This window comes from Homarus americanus, unplaced genomic scaffold, assembly GCF_018991925.1.
Source record: "Homarus americanus isolate GMGI-L3 unplaced genomic scaffold, GMGI_Hamer_2.0 scaffold29099, whole genome shotgun sequence".
In the NCBI taxonomy this organism is placed as follows: Eukaryota; Metazoa; Arthropoda; class Malacostraca; order Decapoda; family Nephropidae; genus Homarus; species Homarus americanus.
This window is the reverse complement of record NW_024716601.1, coordinates 29335-47032: the sequence shown is the minus strand read 5'-3', so window position 1 is coordinate 47032 and position 17698 is coordinate 29335. Positions and strand designations below refer to the sequence as shown.

Genomic DNA, 17698 nt, shown 5'->3' with positions numbered 1-17698 from the left:
CCGCCCACGTACGAGCGCCCCTCCACTGCCCAACGTACGAGCGCCCCTCCACTGCCCAACGTACGAGCGACCCTCCACTGCCCAACGTACGAGCGACCCTTCATTGACCAACGTTCAAGCGCCCCTCCAGTGACCAATGTACGAGCGACCCTCCACTGCCCAACGTACGAGCGCCCCCTCCACTGCCCAACGTTCCTTCTTCCCGACCCTTCTCACAAAGCAAGTCACTCATCTTCAATCTTACACCCAGTGGTTTTTAGGGCAACCATGCAAAGAGACATACTGTAGGTAAGTTAACTGTGGAGGCTGAATTAACATGTGGTGTGTTACATCTTGCTCAAGGTTGGTTCTGTTGCTTCCTCTAAGTTGGCCTTCAAATACATCATCTGTCACCTGCAATATATTTCGAGTTATTTGTATAGAATAAGAAGTTAGAGGTATAATTTCCATCTACCAATAGACCACATGTACGTAAAACCGTCTCCAACTGTACTCAAGTAAATTTAATAATTTACTAAAGTCTTAATTTTATCTAACTTCAAAATTTACTTTCTGAATTCATGATCAGTTAACATAAGTGGCTAATGATATACATTAAATTGACGTTCTTCCAATAAAAAATTTTGAAATATATTTACTGTATAATAGCTCAACTTATTATTGATGTGGTTCAGTCTAGGTTAGTTACGTTTAATCTAGGTTAGGTTAGTTAAATTAGTTGAAGTCCACCCACAACTTGGTTTATTTACTACTATACTTCTACAGTATTTCCACACTAAGCTGGCCCGTAAGCCACACCCCTCGTCTAGTAGGTACAAATAGTCAATTGGTTCCCCTGAGCATTTTACCTCCCCCGGACTGTGCATATACAGTACAGTACAAGGGCATATTTATATCGACCTTTTAAAGTAAATATTTATAATTTTCTAACATCCTCACTGAAGAGCTAATGCCTTTAAATGATTTGAATTTTGATAATCCATATATTTATCATTTTAGATAAAGATCTGCTTACCAAATGTGAACAAATTTAATTTGAATTTTCTGTGAACCAAGCAGCTAATAGTATGTTAGAGGGGCGTGGCCTGCAGACCAGGTTAGCGTATAATAAATTTACTCTAAGATAACTGTCTACAGTCTCCAGAGCCCTTCACACCACACAGTCCTCCAGAGCCCTTCACACCACACAGTCCTCCAAAGCCCTTCACACCACACAGTCCTCCAGAGCCCTTCACACCACACAGTTCTCCAGAGCCCTTCACACCACACAGTTCTCCAGAGCCCTTCGACATGCAGTCTGCAAGGCCATGCACACACAGATTACCAGGCCCCACACACTGACCACTAGGCACCCACTCACAGTCGGCCAGTCCCCCGCCCCCCCCCCCCACCCTCCTCTGCCCAGTGTAGGAGCACAGTGTTGAGTGGTTTATGGGCTGACCATACTAGCGGAGATATACAAGTAACTTAACTGATGAGGCTGAAGTAACATGCTGGGTGTTAAATCTTGCTCAAGGTTCTGTCACTTCTCCGTTGGCCTTCAAGTACATCAGCTGTCACCTACAACATGTATAAAGTTGTAATTAATGTAAAAAAAAACCTTAAGCATACATTTTCCATCAACACTTAGACCAACTGTCCATAAGTTATAATTTTTTAATAATTTATACGTCTCAATTTTATCTAACTGCAAAATTAACTTTCTTCTATTCATTGTCAGTTAACGTAAGTGGCTAATTAAATGCTTTGAATTTATGTTCTTGGACAAGTTTATCTTATATATTTACTGTATAATAGACAACTTAATATTCATTTGGTTTAGTCTAGGTTAATTACGATTATTCTAAGTTAGGTTACATTAGCTAGTTAGTTAGTTAATTAGTTGAAACCCAACCACAAACCACTTGCTATTTTCACTACTATACTACTACTATTTTCTCTAGTAAGTAATAGGCATGTAGTCCTGTCACTACAAGTAATATTAATTTTACTTTAAGATCAACTTGTCTACAGTCAGTCCACACACACAACCCTCCAACATACAGTCTGCAAGGCCATGCACACAGATTACCAGGCCCCACACACCACTAGGTCCCTCACTCAGTCGGCCCGGCCATACACACAGCCGGCCAGGCTCCACACACGCTCCACACATTCTCCCTGCCCAGTGTACCACACTGTTGAGTGGTTTATGGGATGACCATACTAGCTAAGATATACAAGTAACTTAACTGAGGAGGCTGAAGTAACATGGTGGGTGTTAAATCTTGCTCAAGGTTCTGTCACTTCTCCGTTGGCCTTCACGTTCATCAGCCGTCACCTGCAACATGTTTTAAGTTGTAATTTATGCAAAATGAAAGTTAAACTTGCAACTTCCATCTACCACTAGACCACATGTACTTCAACTGTCCCCAAGTGTTTACTTAAAACATTTTCTCCACATTAGTTTACTCAAATTACTTCTCACCAATACAGTAATGCTGCACTATAATGTACTACACCGCTTCATGCACTATACACAAGGTTTACTGCAGCTCACTTACTAGACCTTCCCTCCCTCAGCATGCCTCAAGGGTCCCCCTCGACAGCTTAGTTACACTTAGCTTGAATGACAAACTTCACCACAGCCACCTGTCCACCCCGTGTACAATTCCTTCATATGCGGACACAACCCTATTCCATGCACCACACAGTCCCACCCATTATACAACACGCCACACCCCCACACAAAGTTAAATGGCTACACAGCAAGCCACACCCACCCACACCCCCTCAAGAATAAATGACACCACAACAAGCTACACCCACCCACACCCCTCAAAACGTTAATTCACAACATGCTACACCCACCCACACACTCAACGTTAAAACTAACCTCCAGGAATACTATTGTGTAGAGTCTGAAGCTTCACTCATGGTCCGTTGTCCCCACATACTGCACCACACTGATGGCCACATACTGCACCACACTGATGGCCATATACTGCACCACACTGATGGCCATATACTGCACCACACTGATGGCCACATACTGCACCAATGCACCACACTGATGGCCATATACTGCACCACACTGATGGCCACATACTGCACCAATGCACCACACTGATGGCCATATACTGCACCACACTGATGGCCATATACTGCACCACACTGCTGGCCATATACTGCACCACACTGATGGCCATATACTGCACCACGCTGATGGCCATATACTGCACCACACTGATGGCCACATACTGCACCACACTGATGGCCACATACTGCACCACACCAATAACAGTGCTTTATACTGTAGTTGGATCTGTAGTCATCCCTTGATCTGAAAAAGAAATAATGATTCACCAGCACATTGTAATACGTAGATTGATTAAGGTTAAATTGATCTACAGGTGAAATAAGGAAGGGGTGAATCTCTCTCCCGCCCCGCCCCGCCAGGTTCTCTCACCCCACCCGCCCCGCCAGGCTCTCTCACCCCACCCGCTCTCTCACCTGCCCCACTCTCTCCCCCGCCCCGCCCTCCTCACAACCCATCTCATATCTTCATCCTCGCAATCACTTCCCTTAACCCTAAGTTTTCATCCTTGACCTCACTAGCTCAGCATTCAAGGAGGCACAGAGCTGTTTACAACTAACACTAGCCATTGCAATGTCAGTTAGTCCCCGGGAGCTAAATCGGCCATAACCCTTCCTCTAGCGAGGTCAGCACACCTCTGTCACCAAGGTAGGTAGATAACAGGTAGCCTCACTCCCATAGCATCTACGCTAATGAAATTAAAAATGAAAATTTTATTTACGTAGTTTTGAAGGCTTATGATGGTATTAAAAGTTGTACAATAAATGTATGGAATGGAGATTTTTTGTTTTATTTTAATTGGAGCCACTGATTAAATATATAAAATAAATATAAATATCTTACTTGCGACCGCTGGATTTCATCCAACGTCGCTGATTGGCTAGCGATGACATCACTTATTAAGCTCCGCCCACTTGGTTACGTCAAACAGTAGAAGCAGGATATTTACAAGTGAAAGTGGAGTGTTTTTCTTTTATAACAATGATTTATTGCGCTGTAGCCACCTGCAAATTCAACTCAGAAATGAAGAAAAAGTTTGTATCTTTTTATTCATTCCCTCGGGACATAAAGTTACGGGCAAAGTGGCTAGATGCCTGTGAAAGAAAAGATATAAAAAACACCAAACAAGTGAAGTCGTGGCATACGATATGTTCAGTGCATTTTAAATCTGAATGTTTTAATTACCATTTAGCAGTAGACAATGTAAAGCTTTCTTTAAAGCCGCACTCACGTCCAACAATAAATCTACCGGGATTAGGAGGTCAAATCAAGAATACTACAACGTACGAAGACCATACATTATAAGTCCATTAAATGTGCATACATTTTGTTTCCTGTTTTATATATAATGTATTATGCAATTTCTATTGTCAAAATATAACTTAATATGAATCTAGTAGACTGTTACTGTGGGCTATTTTTTAATAAATGATAGTCATGCATCTCATCAGACAGTCGCCTATAATGTTCTCTATACGCAGGAAGCCTATACTTAAGCAATTATTATGAGAAAAGTTGAACCTCTTAGTTTTCAAATACTGTATATATTCGTACCCCTAAGGAACTTCCTGTAGCTTACTATAAAGTCTAGTGTAGACCAGTGCTTATTTTAATGTATAATTATTTAAATAGACTTCTATATTATATTCTAGTATAGACCATTGCATTTGCTTTCATATGTGACTTGGGTGTCAAAAGAAATCGTGTACTGGAGGTGTTGTATTATACCTATGGCAATTATATACAGTATTTACATTTTGTGAGAATGATATTATTAACTGTAGCCTATAATTAAAATATTTGTCAGTATTACATTGAATAATGAAATACTAGTTTAGCATACCAGATAAAATTGGATTAAGCGACTCAATTTTTCAACTTCTTGAAGCTAAAATTCATCACTAATTAATTAAACCTACTGGTATCATTAGCAGAAAGGATCTCTACAGATTATAATACCTCATTATTACAAACGCATGAAGTGGCAAAAGGGGCGTGGCTTAGCGATCTCGAGAGTAGAGTTACCAATTAGTGAATTCCTATGGGCCTGAGTGAGGCTACCTGTTATCTACCTACCTTGTCTGCCACCACTACCCCTCAAATTATTTACAACTCATTTCATTATTGTAATGTTTGTTTATGTCTCAATCCTCACACAACAAAGGTAAATAAAATAGTGTGTATATAAAGTTTTATTTAACTGCTTCAGCAAGTATAATGTATGTAGAGTCTAGACAGTACAGAAATACAAAACACATATATTTCAGGTTAACAAATCACGTAGTTGGTACAGTCGCCGATGTTAATAAATAGAAAAAAATAGTTTTCTTTACGAATCCACAATGATGACGCCATAACACATTACATCACATTATTCATACATGACGTCAATAAACTTCTTTGTAACCATTGTCGTGAAGCCACCGAACGATGACGTCATAGTTGTTGTTGATCCAGGCAATGTTGTGATTGGTGGACTCGAGAGCTTGTTGTAGGGCGTAACTGGCAGGTCTGAGAGTGTTCGAGTTCTCCTTCCTGAACGCTTCTAGCTGTCATGAACACGGCGATTAATGTTATGTTTTGCTATGTTATTCAGACAGACAGACAGACAGCTTGAAGTTAATATAGACAAGCTGACAGAGATATTGATAGAAGTTAGCATTGACAGACAGACAGATATATAGCTAATTTGACAGACAGACAGACAGACAGATTGAGAGATAATTCAACATAGAGAGATAGCCATATAAACATAGATTGATAAATAAGTTAACACAGACAGACAGACAGGTACAGGATTTAATGAGCTTGACATACCTGTTGTAATTCTCGTGGTGTATTGAACTTGGAGGTGGCAACAACGAGGAGGGAAGTCAGGCTGGTGAAGGTGTCGTAGCTGAAACAACACACACACACACACACACACACACGTTAGTTACAATGGCTTTACTCTTTGATAGTATATTGATATAAATATATAGACGCTATATTAAGTTTAACACCATACCACTTAAACACCATACCACTATAACACCATACCACTATAACACCATACCACTGTACTTACTAGGAGGTGATATATTGCCACCGTCGTGTTAGGTAATGCCAAGCTAGTGAGTGACCTACATCATTCTCCGCCACAGCGTTCAGTACCAAGATTGAGTCTGCCTTTCTGATACCGCTACCTTCAGTGAATGCCATATCCAGGTACCTGTAAGTCAGGGGTTTCTAGTTTATTAAGAGAAACCATAACAGAGGTCTTTAATTGGTGAAAAGAACCCACTACCTCTTAATTAGAGTTCTCTAATGGGTAAAAAACCAATAACGTTATCTGTACACTAATGGTCTCTAATTGGTTAGGTTAGGTTTGGTTAACATTTGGTTAATCATCAAACAAAATCACATACAAAGTCTTATTGATTCCAGTGGTGCTCACCGTGAGAGGATCCCGGTGTGTTTGGTACAGCCGAGGGCCGCTAGGAGTTGGGTCTTCTCTGCAGGGGTGTTGGAGGTGAGGTAACGGCTCCAGGCGGCCTCCCACTCCACCTCCCCGCCCTGAGCGATCCCCGTGCAGTATACCGTCGACTTGAGATTTGGCGAGATGGAGCTGTAAAGGTGAGGAGAGAGACTGTGTACCTTTACTGACTAACTGGCACGGACGTCAACAAAACATAGAAACTGTATACACTGAATGACTGTGCACAACATCTCACTGGAGGTACGGTAACAGAACAAGAAATATATACGGTATCTCCCTGACCAACTGAGCTAACCGTAACTGGTACTATATCAACACCACAACAGTATATACAACACTCAACATCACAACACAGTCTTCACCATATGCAAAAACTTACCGAAACATTATAAAACGTTTTATTAAGGTACAAAATGACGACCAGAACAATAAAACGACAACAAAGGCACAATAAACGATGTTTCTCAGAGTGGGTGAACGCGGCCAGTAAATCGTGTGATGGTGGGCCAAGAGGTAATGAAAGGCTTCACTACTATGGTGACTCAGAGGTCGTAATAAGTCTGATTCGCGTGTAGGGACGACTCCCTAAATGTAGTCGTTCACAGGTGGTACAGATAGAATCACAGGTAGTCGTTACAGGCAATATTCAATGAACACCCACCTGCCGTTTAACCAGGCTTTGAAGTGACTATCAGCATTCTTCACACAGTCAGGGAGGCCAAGACGGCAGGCCCAGGAGAGAGCGAGCACCCTCTTGTACTGCTGAAAGTGTGGGTCATCCTCGGCATCCTCGAACCCCACAGACTTGTACAGCGGCATCAGGAGGTCCAACAGGTACTTCTACAGGTTAGGTTTTGATTGGTCAGGTTAGTCAAGTTAGATTAGGCAAGGTTAGGTTAGGTTAGTTTGTATAGTGTATCTACATAACACACACCTTCAGGGCCAGGTAGCTCGGGGTCCGTGATAACATGTCCTGCAGGTAAGTGAGGCTGGTGAGGGCCGCCTGCCACGGGGTGTACTCTTGTTCCTTCCTCAGGTAAACATTGAGTCTCAGCGCTGTCTCGTAGGACAGTCGACCTGGTAGGTGGGAATAGTAATTGATCACCTAAAGCTTAGGCCCCCAGCTTTATAACACCTTAAGATTAGAACTCCTAGATTATTTCACCTTAATTGGGCAACTTACCTGCACGGGCCAGGTTAAGGGCATCATCAATGATCTGGGCTCGGTTGATCACGTGAATGGCTTCATGATCAGTTTTGAGCTGATCAGTGATCAAGGCCCAGTTGTTGGAGTCATAGTTGACGCGGTAGTAACCTGTCTCCTGTAGGTTGAATATGACCCACTGGTCACTGGCGGGCAGCGAGGTCAACGCCTTGTGTTCTTCCGAGTCCTTCATCCACTCAGAGGGAATTGTGTTGCTGAAGTCTGAGTTGTTGGCCGAGGTGTAGGAGAGCGGCACCCACCACCTGTAGGGCGCCTCCTGCTGCCTCGCCGTCGTATTCTCCCTCGGTATCAGCAGGAACCTCTCCTGGGGGTGACATGTCAAGCGCTCGTGAGTACAACCGCTCTACTGAAGATTGGGTCCAACACCTTTTATCTTCTTACTACACGTGTAAGTGACGCATTGTATCTGTGTAACTCACCTGAGTGACAGTGGCTGAGGTGCCATCATCACTATGGGTGACAGTAACTCACCTGAGTAACAGTGGCTGAGGTGCCATCATCACTATGGGTGACAGTAACTCACCTGAGTGACAGTGGCTGAGGTACCATCATCACTCTGGGTGGGTGACAGTAACTCACCTGAGTGACGGTGGCTGAGGTGCCATCATCACTATGGGTGACAGTAACTCACCTGAGTGACAGTGGCTGAGGTGCCATCATCACTACGAGTGACAGTAATCAGCGGGTAGCCCATCTGGAGTGTCCAGGTGTCCATGATGACCTTGACAGTGAGGTCAGAGGTGAGAGTGCCGTCCTGGTGTGCCGCCGCCGTCAAGAACTGCCACAGGTCGTCCTGGGTGGCTGAGTTGTAGGCACTGTGACAGAGTGAACACTCAGTTATCCGCTCCATATGTGTGTGTGTGTGTGTGTGTGTGTGTGCACTAAAAACATCAAGTCACACGAATAATGGAGTGAATATCCTTGTCAGCTAGAAAGACTTACTAGTAGTTGAGGTAGCTAGCGAGGCCCCTCCTGAAGGTAGTCTCCGTTAGGAAGTGGCTCATCATCCTGATTATAGATGAGCCTGAGAATATAGGGGAATAAAGTTTCAACTATTTACCTTATTATGACTCTTGTTCTTTCTCTCGCTTACCCTCAAACACAGAGCTTACCCACCCCTTACCCACCCCTCACCCACTCCTTACCCACCCCTCACCCACCCCTTACACACATACCCGCCCTCACCCACCCCTTACCCACCCCTTACCCACACCTTACCCACCCCTTACCCACCCTTCACCCACCCCTTACCCATACCTTACTCACCTTATCCACTAGGGTGTGTCAATTTTGTCAACATGTTAAAAATCAAATTTGGTAGTCAAAATATTGTGCCTCTTTATGTCTAAACTTGAGATTAGCAAACAAAAATGAATTGAAATAACCCTCACCTACATCAATTATACCTTAAAGTTTCAAATATCAGTATTTCAACAAATTAATGAGACTTGATTAGAATTATTCACTTGATATTAACTAATCTCATGTAAGCATATGGATTATGGAGTATTTTATGGTTCTATAGCTTGTGTACAATATGCATGTCAGAACATGAACATGAACAGGCTCTCCGTGTGGGACAGTTTAATTCTTGTTTTGACTTGTACCAAGCGTGAGGATAAGGCGCCCGGCTCACTCTCCTTCTAGATATCATAGACGGTGGTTTGCTCTCATTGCACTTGCACCTACTCTACCAGACGAATTCTACATTTTAATTATTGTGAGTAGGGCATATTGATTGTCGCAGTTACTTATATCATTGTATAAAGCATTATGTTCTAAGAAATTATTATGTTATTTCTGTTACAGCATTTTTGATAAACAAATTGATATTTTTTGAAACAACAATTGAATTATGAAACATTGAAATATTTTTCTATTTGTCAGATAGTGTGAAGATGTCAAAATTGAAGACAAGAAGTCAGTTGTCAACCCACTTGAGCCTGCTAGTTGGTAAAGGGAAGGAGCTTCCTGTATCAGAACTTCCAACAGTGAGAGACATGCTAAGATTAGGGTTACTCCTTCGAGAAAAAAATGCAAAGGACAGAAGGAACTATACAGATAAAGAACTCATAAATGACATGATAGTCCCTCTTCTGCATCAATGGACAAAAGCTAATGCACTATTCAAACCACCTGTGATTAATCAGTGTCGAACTATTGAGCTAAAACTAACGAAATTATGGCACAAAGCAGTTGAAACATCACTTGGTAAAGGAAACTTGGCCAGGAAAAATGAATTTCTGCACACACTTGATACTCTGTTTGACATTTTGACCTGCAAGTGCTCCATACAATTATATTCTGAATCCAACTGTTCTCACTCAGGTAAGAGAGAAAATAATTCCCACATTGATTGTGGTTGTCCTCGTGAAAAGAAGATCCCTGTTTTAGAGCTTGAATTTATAAAGGCACAGAGGACAAAGGCAGAAGGCCAAGGAAGTATGCAAATGGGTTTAATAGATTATTCAGAAACAAAGAAGCAGATTGCTAATGCCAAGAAGAGAACAAATCCGAGAGAGGGAACAAAAGAAGAAAATGAAGAGTGAAGAAGCCATCCAAAGAGAGGAAGAGCTGTGTCAAGATGTTTATCACTTCTTTGATAGTTCTTCTGATGAACAGGAAGCAACATCAAATGATAGTTCCAAAGAGCCATCTGAACCTTTACCAAAGAAAATGAAATACAACACAAGAAATATTTCAAACATTGCTTTAGCTAGTATTCGCCACCATGCTGGACTTCGTGAGGCTGAAATTGCAACTGCGGCTTGGATAGATGCAGGCCTCATCAGCCGAGAGGATGTATCTTTGGTGATAGATCATAATAAAATTAGAAGAGCACAAGAAAAAATAATGAAGGAAATATCTGATCAGCATGAAAAAGATTTAAGCGAGGGAGGGCTCTCCTGTCTTTTGTTTGATGGAAGAATAGATGACACAAAAGTTTTGCTAGAAGTAGAGGGAGTGAACAGAAAGTTTCCAGGTCTCATCAAAGAAGAACACTACTCTGTCTGTTCTGAGCCTGGTGGTCGGTTTTTGTTTCACTTTGCTCCCGAAACTGAAGTAGAAGGGAAGAAACATGCAGAGGTCATTGCTGATCATATTTTATGTTGGGTTCAGGAGAGAGGACTTGGCAGTTCACTGCAGGCTGTTGGTGGAGATTCAACTGCAGTGAACACCGGATGGCAGGGGGGTGTAATGACGCATTTAGAGAAAAAACTAGGAAGAAGACTTGTTTGGATTGTATGTGATTTACATACAGGCGAGCTACCTCTTCGTCATCTCATCCAGGAACTTGATGGTCCTACAAAGAGCAACAACAAGTGGTCAGGTCCCCTTGGCATCATGCTGGATGAAGCAACACAACTAGAAATAAATACAACCTTTCCAAAGGTCGAAGTTGGCCCTCCCCTTCCGGCGTTGTCTGAAGGAGTCATCAAAGATCTCAGCACAGATCAATCCTATGCTTATCGTATTGCCCAAGCAATAAGATCAGGAGAAGTGCCTCAGTCATTGGCTCTCTTGGAGATTGGACCTGTCAGTCACAGCCGTTGGTTAACTACAGCTCTTCGTTTCTGCAGGATTTGGATTTCCAAACACGAATTGAAGGGCAAAGTGCTGAAGAATTTGAGGTTAATTGTTGAATTTATTATTGGAGTTTATCTTCCCCAGTGGTTTAGTGTGAAACTTAATCCTATGTGGGTGGATGGGCCCAATCACCTTTTGTTTCAATTGCAGCTAGTAAGAACACAGAGGAAGGTAGTGAGGGACATCGTGTTACCTGTGGCAAGAAGGTCCGCTTGGTATGCTCGATCAGAAGCAGTTTTGCAAGCAATGCTTTGCAGTCAATGTACCAATCTCCGAACCGAGGCTGTAGAAGTCATTCTAAAGATTAGAGGAACGCTAATAGATGACGACCAGTTGGGAGACTGTTCGTTTCATTCAAGAAAAGTTCCCCCAATAAACGTCAATGCCACCAAATTGTCAGAATTGGTTGACTTGAGTTTGGAAGTCTTAGAGCCACCATTGACAACAAGTCTAACTAGCCAAGAATTGAGAAACCTTAAAGAGACTCCAATGCAGGTGCCGAAGTGGCCTTCCCACACTCAAAGTGTGGAGAGATGTGTGAAAATGGTCACAGAAGCAGCGGGCCATGTTTACAGCCACGAGAGGCGAGAAGGTTACATCAAAGCACAAATAGCAAGCAGACTACTGATGACAAGAAACCAAAGCAAAGAGAGTATGAAGGCATTGGTTACTTTCAAATAGACTACGGATAATAAAATATAATAATTTGAAACTTGAAACAGTAACATGTGTGCAAACGCTGGTTATGTTATAAATTCACAAATATGTACATTTAAAAATCCATTTGATGTAGGTAGGACTTATTATAAAAAAAAATTTATGCCAGAATATTGTTTTGCATGCTTAAAGACTACAATAAATTGCTACCAAATTACTCGATTTTCAATTTAGCCAGTTCACCCCCTAAATTGACACACCCTATTACCCACCCCTTACCCACCCCTTACTCACCCCTTATCCATCCCTTACTTACCTTTAACATAGGCGATGGTATCATATATTTGGTGGATCTGGTCAAGTGTATCAACGTTTATGCTGATGGGATGAGAGGAACACAAACTATCTAGCACCATTACCATCTGTACACCATCTACCACCATCTGTTCCACCATCTTCCACTCTGGTTCCAGCTGTTATGGTCAGACAGGTGATATATTAACATTTTTAACACGATAGGAGGATAATGTTAAGGTGTGCAATGATTAGATGGAATATTTATTTGATGTTTACATATTAACATGTTAGTTTATGTTAAAATGGATGTTAATATATAGAAGGTTAACGTTAAAATGAATTTTGCCTTTAAATTAATATTATAATTAATTAACATGTCTTGGATAAGATTAAAATAAATGTTAACATGGGTGATTAATGTTGATATTAGTCAAATTATTTAGACACAAATATAGATGAGAGAGAGAGAGAGAGAGAGAGAGATGTACGATATATATATATATATATATATATATATATATATATATATATATATATATATATATATATATATATATATATATATATATATATATGTAATATTCAGAAATTTCAGATTAATTTCAAACACCGCACAATTGGCGATACTGAGCTTTCAAGGTCGTCGGAGGGAAGAGAGCGCTCCCTGCACATAGAGAGAGGTTGTGGAACTAGGCCTAAGTGATATTAAATGTAATTTGCCGAATTAATAATGATGCGATTCATGAAGTTAAGGGACTATTATTGAATTTGAAATTATTATATATCGTTTATCAGTCTGAATAATGTTACGGGTGTCCCAAGGAGTTATTAGTTAGGCGGAAAATATGTCACGTAGGCCTAAGCTAGCGCCTTGGAGAGACGCGACGCTGGCTGGTCCTCAATCACGTGAAAGCGATTGGACCTACAGGACATCCCTGCGCGTCAGTCCACAGAAATAGTCACGTGGCCTAGTCACCTGTGTTGCACTATTGCAGTATAACAAGTAAGTCTCATTCGATCTCAGACAGGGTTAGATAGGGCAGTGGTAAAGTTAACAAGAGCTAACAGTGAGTTCATTTCAGGGTTTCCGTCAGAACCCACTTGACTGCGAGAAATTGACTGCGAGAGTGATGACTGCGAGAGATTGACTGCCGTTTGAGACTGCCGTTGATGATTGAGGGTGGCGATTGTCGCCATTGGACCGATCAGTGTAAGCCTGTCACTGTTTAGCGGGGTAGCAAAGGATCTCTTCAGGGAATCTAGCCGTCTGGGTGCCCAGCTGACGACGGGACGATCGTTGGGGTCATCAGCTCTCCTCTACCTCGGCTCACAATACCACATGTTTCAAGCAGCTTAGTGAAACCCTCTTGCTAACGGGAAGCTAAAGCTTCTCTCAACTGTACAAGGTCTGATTGGCTCACTCCCTTCCGCTTTATGGATGTACCGTGGGGTAAAGTGAAGCTAGCTGAGTGATACAGGGTCGCACACTGGGGCCAAGAGTCAGTGGAGTTTAGAGGTACACTTTCCAAGGTGGAGAAAGGCTGATTTGGGCCTTAAACTACGGGTGCCTGTTGGTTGTGCCTTAAACGACTACGGAGTGCAGGTGGAATCTGTGTGTGTGTTAGGTTAGGAAGCATGGTTCACGGGTATTGGTGGACTCAGTAACGTCTTTATAATAGTGACAATATTTTTGTGTGTAGTTAATACTATTTTTTCAGTTACTAATGTATGCTGTGTGCATTTAAAATTTCTTTATAGTTTCAATCTCAGATATAACCTTTGTTCCCCAGAGTAGTGTTTAAGTTAGGTTAGGAGGTGTGCATCTGTTGGTGTAACATAATTATATTGAGTGCCCTTTAGGCCTATTCATTGTAAAGTATTTAATTTCTTATTTTTTAATACCATTTCCTCAGTGACTGATATTATTTTGTTGAAAACCCTTAAGGCCTGCATCTGTTGGTGTAACATAATTATATTGAGTGCGCTTTAGGCCTATTCATAGTGGAATTAATAATTTCTTATTTTTATACCACTTCCGCAGTGGTGGAAATTATTCTGTGAAAACCCTTAAGGCCTGTTTCATGTGTGCAAGCAACATTTCTTAATACTTTAAATTTATTGTTGCCTGAGTTTCTAATAATTTCAATATCATGTATAACTTTTATTCCTCAGAGTAGTGTTTTAAGTTCAAGTTAAGAGGTGCGCATATTGGTGCACCATTATTTGATTGTGTTTGTAGTTGGAGGGAATATAAGTGTCTAAAATTTACAGTGTGTCTCATTCATCCCAGTCACAGACGCTATCTTTCCACGGGTCACGGACAATTCATTTTGTTAGTAAATTTAAGTGCTCTTGTGCTGGTTCGGGATTTTTCTCAAAGGGGCGCTTCCACTGCCATTACCATCTAATAATCTTTAATAAACCCCAAGACAAGTGAGAAAATAAAGTCCAGTAAATTCCGACCGGTTACATATATATATATATATATATATATATATATATATATATATATATATATATATATATATATATATATATATATATATATATATATGCTGATAACCACAAGGAAAGAAGAAAACACGAAGTTCCCAAGCGCTTTCGTGTAATTCACATCTTCAGGGGTGAGTACAGACTAAAGGGAAGTACAAAACAAGGGTATATATACAGAGGAGGGTGAGACCAGGTCCACAATGGTCAGGTATTAGGAAATGACCCTACTAATCTTTAAATAGCACCGCAACGGTCGGTAGTCAGGTCAGAGGGTAAGGTGACCCAACCTTCTCACCTGGTTACAAATCTTCTTAATTACAAAATTGTCCAGTTTGTACATGCCATTACTCAAATTCATGTTGAATGCTTCGGTATGTTTAATAAAAACATAAGAATGGAGGAAACTGCAGCGGGCCTATTGGCCCATACTGGGCAGTCCCGTTTACACCCAACCCCTATTGCTCATATAAGCATCCAACCTATGTTTGAAGCTATTCAGCGTATTCCAGTTAATGATGATATTTGGTAACTTGTTCCATTCATCCACTACTCTGTTTCCAAACCAGTGTTTACCTATTTCACGCCTAAATCTAAATTTGTCTAATTTAAAACCATTGTTACGAGTTCGCTCCTGGTTGGATAGTTTGAGTACCTTTGTAATGTCCCCTTTGTTTAGCCCTGACTTCCACTTATACACCTCTATCAGGTCGCCCCTCGCTCTACGTCTCTCGAGGGAGTGCAAATTAAGATGCTTTAACCTGTCTCTATACTCAAGGTTCCTAATGCCCGGGATTAGTCTTGTCATTCTCCTCTGAATTCTTTCCAAGGATTCTTTATCCATTCTGTAATACGGTGACCAGAACTGAACTGCGTAATCCAGGTGTGGTCTCACAAGAGCAAGATACAGTTTCAGGATAACCTCGCTAGTCTTGTAACTAACACTCCTTTGTATGAAAACACATTGTTTACTTGGCTTAAAGTTCCTACTTATCATTACTCCTAAATCTCTCTCGCAGTCAGATTTCTCTATGGCATCGTTGTTCATCTGGTATCTGGTTTCCCTGTTTACATCTCCTATACTGAGTACTTTACATTTGTCCACGTTGAATTTCATCTGCCATTTTTCAGACCATTCGAAAAATTTGTTTAGATCTTCCTGTAGTTTTGCTGAGTCCTCGTCAGATTTAATAACACGTCCTATTTTAGTGTCATCAGCAAATTTACTTATGTTGCTGTCTATGCCGATATCTATGTCGTTTATGTATATAATAAATAATAATGGTCCAAGTACTGAGCCTTGGGGAACTCCACTAGTGACGTTGCTCCAATGGGATTTAGTGCCGTTAATGCTCACTCGCTGTTTCGTGTCCTGTAACCACGCCCTAATCCGTTTAAGGATATTACCTTTGATGCCATGTGCTTCTACCTTTCTAATTAGTCTTTCGTGGGGGACTCTGTCGAAGGCTTTGCTAAAGTCGAGATATACCACATCATAATTGTGCCCTTCGTCCACCGATTCGAAAACTGATGAAAAGAATGTTAATAGATTAGTTAGACATGAACGCCCGCTTGTGAAGCCATGTTGGGAATCATTGATCAACTTGTGCTTCTCCAGGTGGTTTCGAATAGAGTTTGAAATGATTGATTCAAGTAATTTGCCTACTATTGATGTTAGGCTGATTGGGCGGTAGTTAGAGGATAGTGATCTATCCCCCTTCTTGAAAATCGGTATTACATTCGCTATCCTCCAGGATTCTGGTACTACACCTGTTTTTTAAGGACATGTTAAACAACTTTGCTAAGGGCATACTAAGCTCTTCCTTACATTCCTTTAATACTCTGGCAAATATCTCATCGGGACCAGGTGACTTATTAGGCTTTAGTTTGTCTATTTGCTTACTAACATCGCTACTAGTCACTACTATCTCGCTTAATTTGTTTTCTTCACTATCCCTGAATAGAGTCGGTGCCTCCGGTATCATGTTTACATTTTCGGTGGTGAAAACTGTAGAAAAATATTTATTCAAATTATTGCTCATTTCTCCGTCGTTGTCAGTGAGCTCGCCGGTATCTGACCGTATTGGTCCAATCTTTTCTCGTGTTTTAGTTGGATACAATTGGTAGAATCCTTTGAGGTTTGTCTTCGCCTCCCTTGCTATCCTTACCTCATTATTCCTCTTGGCTTTCCTTATCTCGGTTTTAATCCTACTCGCCAATACCTTATAATAATCCTGGAGGTAAATTTCACCATGATTTATCCTTCTACCTATAGCCTTCCTTTGGCCAATGATGTTCTTTAAATAATTATTTATCCATTTAGGGTCATTGTTGTGTGATCTGAGTTTTTTGTATGGTATGTTCTGCCTTTATGCATTAAGTAACTCATTATTTAAATTGTCGTGGAACTCGGCTCTCTCACATCTCTATATCAGGTCTGTGTCATCTGTCAGGTTTACGCCCAAGCGCGACACCCCTTCTCCCAGCTGCCTCTTTTAACTGTCAAAGTTTGCCCTTCTGAAATCTGGTACTTTAGTGGAATTTTCCTTACGTCTGCCCTGAAAATCTAACTGGAATCTAATTTCTTTGTGATCGTTGTTTGCAAGTTCGTTCCCTACCTCGACATTGCTAATGAGGTTTTCTCTGTTCTACAGAACTAAATTGAGTATATTACTACCCCGGGTGGGTACGGTTATATGTTGACTTAGGAAACAGTCCTGGATCGTTTCGAGAAAATCCTCTGATTCTGAGTTACCCTTAAGGTCAGTCCAATCTATTTGGCCAAGGTTAAAGTCACCTACTATACAGTCTTTGTTGTGTATGGAAGCCCTGTGCATTTCATCCCAGATAAGTCGCTCATTGACTCTATCAAGATTGGGAGGTCTAT

The 17698-nt window shown here is 41.2% G+C and overlaps 1 protein-coding gene and 1 long non-coding RNA gene across 2 annotated transcripts in view; both read right to left on the bottom strand.

Moving 5' to 3' along the window:
- Positions 1–1402: 1402 nt before the first annotated feature.
- On the bottom strand, positions 1403–3709 carry LOC121858169. Its single transcript, XR_006087369.1, has 3 exons — positions 3637–3709; positions 2876–3322; positions 1403–2320 (listed from the first exon to the last, which is right to left on the bottom strand). It is a non-coding gene; the product is annotated as an uncharacterized LOC121858169 (long non-coding RNA).
- A 1548-nt stretch (positions 3710–5257) lies between these two features.
- The window catches only part of LOC121858168 (aminopeptidase N-like), a 35281-nt gene continuing 22840 nt past the window's right edge, over positions 5258–17698 (bottom strand). The window contains exons 8-17 of the mRNA XM_042354382.1: positions 12341–12497; positions 8722–8803; positions 8411–8594; positions 7738–8083; positions 7489–7631; positions 7216–7394; positions 6513–6683; positions 6144–6287; positions 5894–5972; positions 5258–5625 (exon numbers count right to left, since the gene is read on the bottom strand). Coding sequence (XP_042210316.1) covers positions 5464–5625; positions 5894–5972; positions 6144–6287; positions 6513–6683; positions 7216–7394; positions 7489–7631; positions 7738–8083; positions 8411–8594; positions 8722–8803; positions 12341–12497 — 1647 coding nt within the window. The 3' untranslated portion in view covers positions 5258–5463. The remainder of the gene's footprint in view (positions 5626–5893; positions 5973–6143; positions 6288–6512; positions 6684–7215; positions 7395–7488; positions 7632–7737; positions 8084–8410; positions 8595–8721; positions 8804–12340; positions 12498–17698) is intronic.